Raw genomic sequence first — 9,788 nt, 5'->3', positions numbered from 1 at the left:
TTTTATAGGCCATTATATAGGCTTTATTGGCTCAGTCCTGGACCAGGCTGCTGGAAAAAAGTGGAAAATTAAATCAGGGAGATTAAGGCCAAGTGGGCAAATCAACATTCATGGGGATTTTTGCAAAGGTTTTTTGTTGTTGTTGTTGCTGTTGTTGATTTCCTTGACTGTGTTTCTTGTACGTGAGACTCATAATCTTCAGATTTTTTAGTAGTTTCTTAGTTTCTTTCCGCTTGCGAATTACAGTAGTGTGTGTCGTATAATGAACGTTTAGATGCAGGATTTTAAGGTACAGTGTTTAATGTACATTCCAAATCGATTATCCTGTCTTTAAGATCTCCAACTGACTCTTGATCAACAAAATCATTGCCCAAACTTTTCGTGCAATATCATTTACAAAGGTCTTGTTTGTTCGTTCTACCATCTGTGTCTTGTTATGTGATTTCAGGAGCAAGTACTGCTCAGAGGTACCACCAGGAAAAATATTTTATCTTTGCCTTGACGCCACAACAAGTCCGAGAAGTATGCATTTCGAGGTAGGATTGTCAGCTAACAAGCTGACAGCTGTTAGCTTATGAAGGATTGGTCTGACACCATATACTTTCAGTCCGGGGTTTTCATTCAGACATTTTCAAATTATCTCTTACTAATGGAATTACGCCTAAGGTCTGATTGACTTAAGTTTTTTTTGTTGTTTTGATCCCTTTGTGATGTCACTGATTCTGTGTTTGAAGTTCTGTTTTCCTTTTCCTTGTAGTGTTTTGGTAAAACAGGTTAATTCTACAGGGATGTGATTTGTATATTTCTGTTCTCACCTATAACAGACTCTTTGATATAGTTAAGTGTCAACATATAATGATTGAATTGACACATATGCGACCTTGTCTAAACTGTGACAGCCAGCCAGACAAAGAAATCGTTCATCTTCAAGATGAAGAATAGTTGGTAAAATAAAACAAATCCATTAAAACTCATTTAAGATCCAGTCTGTCAGCTTCAACTGACGTAGAACCTTCGTACAACCATTGAGAAAAAAAAAGAAGAAGAAGCTTTTCCTAAATAATTAGATATTCACATTGAAATTGTATGTGCGGTAAAAGGAGCTCGCTTGGCACGAAGCATATTTTCATATTCATATCATCATTGCTAAGAAAACATTTTTGTGTGTTCCATGTGGATGATAAAAATAACAAAACTTACCCTTGTTTTTTTTGTTGTTGTCAGGGACTTTCTTCCTGGTGGAAGACGGGATTATATGGTTCAAATTCAACTTAGGTGAGTGTGTAATGAGATTACCAAAAGTTTGTGAAGGTTCTCAGTCATCCAGGTCATCTCGAGGTAGAAGGGTTGAGTGAGGGCAACTGGACTCGTTTTGTGATTTCAAGATCACAAAACGAGTCCAGTTGCCCTAACGCAACCCTTCTACCTCAAGTTGACCAAAAGAAGCAGTACAAGATATTACCTTTGAAATTATTACATTAAATACATTTTTTTCCCGTACATCTTCTGTTTTTTTTCCGTGCCAGATTTACAAATGAAAAAACCCAGTATAAATATATATATACTTGTAAGTTTTTGATGTTGTAAATGTAGTAAACGTGGCTGATGCTTGCAATGATGGTGCCTTCACAATGGTGTTTATGCAGTGCCGTTATTCTATTGTCTATTTCCCAGTTGCTCTCATATGGATCTTTTTTTTTTGTCATCCAGGTTTTGCTTGTCCGAGACAAGTTGCGCTCAAGAAGACAATTACCCAAGTGGTCTATGTATAAAAGTCAATGGGAAACTTTTTCCTCTGCCTGTGAGTTGTTCTCGTCTAAGATGGTTCAGATTTAGAAAGAATGCAGCTTCAAACGTACCAACAAAGCCTTTCCCTCCTGCAGGGTTACGCACCACCACCAAAAAACGGCGTAGAACAGAAGAGACCTGGAAGGCCTCTGAACATTACCTCCCTCGTCCGTCTCTCCTCTGCAGTACCCAATCAGATTTCAGTCACATGGGCGCCTGAAATTGGAAAAGTAAGAACACAATTTTCCTTTGAATTCTCCCACTTTTTTTTCTTTTTTTTTTTCTTTTGGTTGAATTTTGAAATGCAGTCGCTGAGACCCCGTTTGTGTTGCAGACCTATTCCATGTCTGTGTACTTGGTGAGGCAGCTGACGTCACCACTGCTCCTGCAGAGGCTACGGATGAAGGGCATCAGAAACCCTGACCACTCCAGAGCACTAAGTAACTAAGAGTTGAACACAATCTGTTTGTTAGCCGGTGCATCCGTGTTCCACATGCAGCCCATGAAGTGCATTTCATAGCATTGTCTTCTGCTGCATATATATGTATATGTATATATATATGTCTATATATATATATATATATTTGTTTATTTTCCCAAATGTTCCTCTTGCTCCAGTAAAAGAGAAGCTGACGGCAGATCCAGACAGCGAGATCGCTACAACGAGTTTACGAGTCTCCCTCATATGTCCGGTAAATTGAGCTCCTAATGAGGAATCAAACACATTCACACTGTCGTCAAGTTCCATGCAATTCACCCTGCATGTGCGTAATACGTGTCTTTGTCTCTTTGCCTCTTGCAGCTGGGCAAGATGCGCCTCACTGTGCCTTGTCGGGCCGTCACCTGCTCTCACCTGCAGTGTTTCGACGCTGCCCTCTATCTGCAAATGAATGAGAAGAAGCCCACCTGGATCTGTCCTGTTTGCGACAAGAAGGCTGCCTACGAGAGCCTCATTATCGACGGGTTAGTTGAACTTTTCTGAGCAGAAACGATTTCTGTTTCTTTCGTCATTGACATTTTTTTTTCTGTAAAATGATGTCTTTAGATTCTAAGATTGGACCAAAGGAAATGGTTAAGGATGCACTGATACCACTTATTTTTTTACTGAACGAGTAGAGTACGATACCGAGTACTTGATAAGGCTATTACATATTATAGAATTACTTTGCTTTTGTTTTTCTACAGGTGTTCTGTCATTTGAACAACATTGCTCAGCATGTTTTTCCAGAACATGGGATGACTGTCACAAGTTCCACTGCAGTACAAACACAAATTTAACAAACTTGTCATATGCATACACATACAACTGGTATCGGTGTTGTGGTATTGGCACGTTTTTTTTTTTACGAGTAGAGTACTCAACTCTGGTACCTCTCTGTACCTTTACTGGTATCAGCGCATCCGGAAATAAAAATTAACCACGAAAACAAGACTTTTCAGAACACAAATATTGAATTACTTTTTTATTGGTTTCTGTGGTAAATTGTTTCTGTCTAATTAGTTCAACAGCGAGAGTCTGATATGTGTGCTTTGTATAATTGTGATATAGTTACTCATTCTGTGTGCAGTTTATTCTTAGAAATCCTGAATGACTGTTCAGACGTGGATGAAATCAAGTTCCAGGAGGATGGAACGTGGTGTCCCATGAGGCCAAAGAAAGAGGCTGTCAAGGTCTCCTCGCAGTCGGTTCCAAAAGCCGAGAGTAAGTGGCCGATTCCTCACGTAGAGTCCAACCAATAGTATCTGTCAGCCAATCCCGTCGGGACAAAAAGTGTCTCTTTAATACGGCGCACTTAGCTTTGTCTCTGTGCATGATGTATTTATTTGATATGGGCGTTTCCGACAGACCGTGTGTGTGTGTGTGTGTGTGTGTGTGTGTGTGTGTGTGTGTGTGTGTGTGTGTGTGTGTGTGTGTGTGTGTGTTTGGCACAATGAAACATTTTTTGGTTTTGTTTTGTTTTTTTTGTGTTTTGTTTCCTTGATTAATGGTTTAAATCCCTGCTGCCGGTAATTGTCGACTTTTAGCCAAGACACAGCAGCACTGACGTCACAGCTCCAGAGTCCTGATAGAACGTTTGCATCAAATGCAACAGCTCTCACCTCCTGTCACACTGTACAGTCCTGGTTAGAATAATGTAGAATAAAACCCTTTATTGAGGAAATGTGCATAATTACAGCAACAATGCCGTGCAAAAGAAGGACAATTGTATTAATTAAAAAGAAATAAAATATTTATAGACTACGAAAAGGAAAAGCCAATATGTTTACATGATGTTTACATTATATTCCAGTTGCATGGCTGTAATTGTGTCTCTAGCAGTCACTCTGCTGTCCCATATTCTCTCTGGAGGAAAGCAGGAGCAGACACAAAGCCCTCAATTAAGCATGCAATCTTAGAGCAAAAAAAAACATCCTGATGCGCCATCTATAAGCGTGTGCAAGCAGTTCAGCGCCCCTTATTTTGCAGTTAGTAAATCAGCCCCTCAGCGTTTATGAAACAATTGTGGAAAAAGAGCGCCACCTACCTGTGGTAGTGGTGTCGGAAATGTTTCTGTGACTTTTTGCCAGAACAAACATTTGCCAGGACATTGTGAGTTTTTTTTTCATTTTATTTATTTCCTAAAAAAAAAGTGGCCGTTCAAAAGACACTGAGAGTCTGCCTCAGTGAGACACATTGAATGAATTTTTTGTCTTTCAGCCGTGGTTCCACTGCGACAGTCCTCGGTCCTGTCCGTCTGCGCTGAGCCCAGCGCCACCAAGAAGGCCGACGTGATTGACCTGACCATCGAGAGCTCCTCCTCTGACGACGAGCAGGACACCGTCCCTCCCCTGAAGAAACACTGTGTCTATATGTCAAAGAGTGAGGAGATGCACACAAAGGGGTAAGCGAGCCCTGGTGTGTGTGTGTGTGTGTGTGTGTGTGTGTGTGTGTGTGTGTGTGTGTGTGTGTGTGTGTGTGTGTGTGTGTGTGTGTGTGTGTGTGTGTGTGTGTGTGTGTGTACAGTATATGTATATATATATATATATCGTGATAAATCGCAATTCTTGATTAATCGCGATTAATTGCATCGTAGCCCTTTGAATCGGAATTTTGAATCGAACCTAGCGATTCCCACCCCAAGTAGACAGTAGCCTCAGCGTGTGGTTCCTCGATGATTGAACAGGTCCCTAGTCATGCAGTAGAGCAGCGTTAGTTTAAAGGTGGATGATTTCATTTCACCAATATCTTTGCAATGTGCAATCTGTTTCCCTGAAGGGTGTTAACCTACCAGCCCACTGTTCGCATGCCAAATGTCCCGGCGTTGGATCCGTCGTATCTCACGTCTTCACTTGCTGATTACCCAGTCCCCTTTCATCCATCCACCCTGGCCTCCATCCCCGCAGACATGAAGAGTAAGTCGGCTTTATGATCGAACCCAAATCACCGTTAATCGCTGGTGCATGACAGTAATGATATTGAGTTTTATATTTATTTTTATTTTCCATAGGTCTGGATTTATTTTCCCTAATTCAAGCGGATCCACAGGTAAAGTGTCTGCTGTTATGAGATGTGTTTTTTGTCTGTTAAATCTAGGTTTTGTCCCATTCAGCAAGTGCCAAAAAGTGGTTAATTATAAAAATCAAATTATAGAAATCAAAATAGTTAAAACAGACACAATATTACCCCATCATGTCCGAAAAGGAGTAGGATGAAGCATAAGCTTATTAAATCCTAGCCCTTCTCCGCTACTCAGTCATCAACGGTCAACCCCCACACACCCACAAGCATACGTATTTATATATGTACATATTCCCAGACAACAGAAAATAAATAGTGGAAATAAGCAAATAAACAACCTGTGAAAACACCTGGTTAAAGCCCTTCTTCCCCCCCTCACACTGTCAAAACCATGTGTTTGCACCACTTTTTGAACTGGGTCATGCTTGGACATTGCTTGAGCCCCACGTACCGCCTCACTCCACAAGCAGAAACACAAAAGCGTTCTAATGTTGTACGCTCCCGCAGTTGTTTTGAGTTAAACACCCCCCTCAAATTATAGCCCCCATCTCTGTTAAAAAAAAATATATATAATTTTTGAATATTTCCAGGAAGTCGGTTAATTATTGCTTGATACACGATTTGTGCTGTTTGAAAATGGAGCAGATCAGTGAATTTTAATGATTTTGATTTTAAGAATAACGATCTTAAGTTGGTCAGTTAAATTATATTATTATATTGATTAGTTAATGAAGTGATAAATGAAACAGCACCTCAAATATGAAAGTGTGTGTCTACACACTTTCATAATGCACACTTTTTAATCTTAATATAAGTCAAACATTTGGGACTTCTGGGATTGTTCATCAGTTTCAGCTGACAGGTGCACCGACGGGGGTGTTTTTTTTTTTTACTGAATGACTAAATTGATACAAAAAAAGTAACTCTTCATCGCATTTTAAACATGCCTGGTAAACCCCTTCAAATACTCGAAATACCTACAGGTATTTTGGCCGTTTTGTTAAAGTCTTTTTACACAATTTGAAATCACAGTTAGTAAAACTGTTATTGCACATAATGCATCAAAACTTAAAAATTAGCAAAGTATAACTTTCCTACAGAGCTGGTGGGACTGACAAAAGGATTAACACGGAACAGATTAATTCAGGGGTGTCAAACTCAAATACACACTGGGCCAAAATGTCAAACTTGGAAAAGGTCGCAGGCCAACATTGATGTATATATTGAAGAAAATCTCCCTCCAGATGTGACAGTGAACCTTTTTATATGGACCAAACAAGTTTTGCTTCAACCTGAAGCAAAATAAGCTAATACTGCACACATACTAAATTGAGTTTCAAATAAAATAATAAAAAAAAAACAAAACTCATCAATATAACGAAAATGTAAATAAAAACTGTATGCCTTTTTTTATTTGCACAGTAACATTTTTCCACGAGGCAAATAATAGATTTGAAAATAAAGTATCAACAATAAACCAATTCAGTAGTAATAATATCCATCAATGAACTTCCTGTCCTGATTGACCCACCAAAATGCCAGCAGAGCATTCTGGGATTTGTAGTATTATAATCTGGCCAAATTTGGCCCGCGGGCCAGAATTTGACCCCGATGGATCAAAGCGTCACTCGTCTCTTGTTTCACTGTGAGCAAAAAGTGGCGGGCGTGAGTCGTCTCCGTGTCTTCCTGTCGTCAGCACTACCGACCGCAGATGTTCCTGGACAGCCTGACGGGCGGCAGGACGAGCGCCGCCGCGGCCAGCACCAGTGCAGCTCTGGTCTCCTCCACCAACAGCCACTACGACACCAGCGCCCACGCTGCCAGCTCCATCCACGAGAGCCGGGTCATCGCAGGAGGAGGAGGGGGAGGCGGCGGGAGAGGGACTCAAACCAGCATCTCGGACATCATATCGTTAGACTGAGCCACGTCCAGCCGTTCACTGGCTGCTCTGTTTTCCTCTGTGGCCCGCGTTACATGTTACATTGAAGCAATGGCCGAGAAAAATATTGTTCCCGACTGCCATTTTTTGTTTTCATTGACCTTCTGAAAATATTTCCTTTCCACACACGGCTCGGTTTTCACAAGTATTGCCCGGGGTCCTCACTCCTTGGTGTTTTAAAAAAAAAACAAAAAAAAACCTTGGCTTGTTCTGCCATCTAATTAAAACTCTGCAGCTCCTTATGCACAACCTTTTATAAGTGGCAATTGTAATATCTTTGGCGGGTTTATCCCAGTATTTTCCATCGAGTGACGCCGTGGAAAGAGGATCTTCAAGTGACGCCGCAGATGACGATCACAGAGCAACATTCCATCGAGAAATCGAAATGACGTCCCGTCAGCAGCAGCGTTGGGTTCGTTTTGCAAAAGGAAAGCTTTGGCCGCTGGTTGCACATTTTGGGATGTGTTTGTCACACAAACCAGTTGACCTGACGACCCCTGATGTCACCCTTCGTGATGGCCTAGCTAGGTAGTAAGTAGACACAACTATCTCTCCGTTTATGAGCTCTTGCAAAAACAGTCCAGCCGGTCAGCAAAACAGTTCTCTGACCGGCTGGAGATTCTGCTGTTGCAAAACACCAGGAAAGTGGAATTTTGCATCAAGTGGAGACGTCCCATCTATGGGTTCTAAGAAGTCCTCCCGCTCCATATACGGTGCATGGAAATGAGACTGTCCTGGGAAGCCCTTCAGAGGGATCCACATGAGGGGCTGGTGGGGGTCTGTGTTCAGCAATATATTCTGTAATGCTCCTGTTAGAAGTCCAGAAATGGCCTGAACTGTAAGGAGCAAAAACAAGGAAGAAATGGTGATGGTTGGCTTTACTATTCTAAAAAAAAACAAAAAAAACAACCCTCCAGCCACTGAGGAATTGGCTGGTGGGAAATGTTTCTATTGTTTCTAATGTTTTTTTTTTAATTTTTATGGCATATTATTGTATTTTGTTTATTGTTCTTCTTTGTTTGTTTTGTTTTTTTAACAAGGACAGTTAAAATATTCAGATTTTCAGTAAATGATTTCTGTCTCTTAACGCAACATTGTAACTTTGCTTCTTATTGTCGCTCATTTCTCTGTGTAGGCTTTTCTAAATTGTACAGTATTTTGTTTACATGGGACAAAAGCAGTTTGCAGCTTTGCCAATATAACTTATCTGCTTTCTTTCAGCAGTCACACGCTGCCATCTAAACCTGTCAAAGTCCGACATGGGAAGTGATCTCTCTCGGCAGGTCTCGAATGTTCTCGTGCATTGATGATAAGGGAGCTGATGAGCGTTACAGCTGTTTCTTTGTGTTGAAATGTTTGACGTTGCTGTCACACAAGCAGAATTGACAAACGGGGCAGCTACTGTATTATAATGACATGATTTGAACTTCATTGTGCTCTTGTGGACTTCCATCAGGACCTCGATCTCAGGGAACTACTTTTAACGACGGAACTGGAGGGGATATGAACAAAGTGACCCGTCTTTTATTTTTACAGTCTGTTTTTTTTTTATTTATTATTATTTATGTTCTGAGGTGTAGGAAAGGGGCCTATTCAGCACTGTTCATTCCCAGGAAGGTGACAATACAAAGTGATATTTGAGAACAAGAAAAAAAAAAAAAACAGCTGGCGACATTCACCAACGAATCGGTTACAAAATGCCAATGCGAATTTGAGCATGGAAGATGTACAGCATCACAAAATACAACAATGACTGAGAAAACAGAAGCCTCAGTGGAGACTGTTGTCACAAACTTCAAACGCAGAGAAGTAGTTTTAACTCGGTTGACATGCATTCTGTTGGTGGTGCTGTACATCCTCAGTAATTCTCATTTTTTTTTTATAGGTCAGTACTCGTCATTTGGTTTTTACGAGAAACAAAAACAACATATGAGATATAAAGAAAGTTTCACTGTCAAGACACACAGGCCTGGTTAACAGTATCCCTTGTTTGTTTCCTTAATTGTTCGGGGGGGGGGGGACTTCCTTTGGACACCCCATTCATTTTGTGATATATTGCTTTTAGAATCTCTCTTAATTCTCCAAGTGCAATTTCTCCAAATAGAGTCATCAGCAACCCACATGCTCCAGCGCACTCTTCCAATGAGGTCAAAATGGATGTTTCATCAGGATAGTGTCACACATCCAAGATAAGCACAATTTTAGGTTTGATATTTTTTCCTCTCGTTTACAATAAACCAAAAAACAAATCATTTTCATTTGTGAGTGGGGCACGTTCACCCTTTGAGACACAAATATTGGTTTTTCCACAGAAATATTTGAGATGCTATAAAATTCCAAAGGGATCGTTCAACAATTTTGCATATGGCCTATTGCCTAAATAATAAAATAGTCATGTGAGTAGGCACTTCAGTTATCATTCTGTTGTTTTGAGGTGTGTCCCATTTGTGTCAAAACTCGCCAAGTACACAATCCAACACTAAAATGCTTGTGTTGTGACCTGCACATTCAGCACAGTAGGAAATAGTGCATAATTATATAACATGACACTTGAGACATGAA

The 9,788-nt window shown here is 40.5% G+C and overlaps 1 protein-coding gene across 1 annotated transcript in view; it reads left to right on the top strand.

The window, feature by feature from the left end:
* Nucleotides 1-8,313, top strand: part of pias2 (protein inhibitor of activated STAT, 2) — a 10,258-nt gene extending 1,945 nt beyond the window's left edge. The window contains 12 exon segments of the mRNA XM_076047024.1: nucleotides 449-536; nucleotides 1,225-1,275; nucleotides 1,711-1,801; nucleotides 1,884-2,018; nucleotides 2,123-2,228; nucleotides 2,407-2,480; nucleotides 2,591-2,751; nucleotides 3,357-3,490; nucleotides 4,487-4,670; nucleotides 5,045-5,181; nucleotides 5,277-5,314; nucleotides 6,984-8,313. Of these exon segments, the coding sequence (XP_075903139.1) occupies nucleotides 449-536; nucleotides 1,225-1,275; nucleotides 1,711-1,801; nucleotides 1,884-2,018; nucleotides 2,123-2,228; nucleotides 2,407-2,480; nucleotides 2,591-2,751; nucleotides 3,357-3,490; nucleotides 4,487-4,670; nucleotides 5,045-5,181; nucleotides 5,277-5,314; nucleotides 6,984-7,208 (1,424 nt within the window). The 3' untranslated portion in view covers nucleotides 7,209-8,313.
* The last annotated feature ends 1,475 nt before the right edge of the window (nucleotides 8,314-9,788 follow it).

This window comes from Nelusetta ayraudi, unplaced genomic scaffold (assembly GCF_046127955.1).
Source record: "Nelusetta ayraudi isolate G7.1 ecotype Tasmania unplaced genomic scaffold, CSIRO-AGI_Nayr_v1 ptg000092l, whole genome shotgun sequence".
NCBI classification, from domain to species: Eukaryota; Metazoa; Chordata; class Actinopteri; order Tetraodontiformes; family Monacanthidae; genus Nelusetta; species Nelusetta ayraudi.
This window is presented reverse-complemented; position numbering and strand designations above follow the sequence as displayed.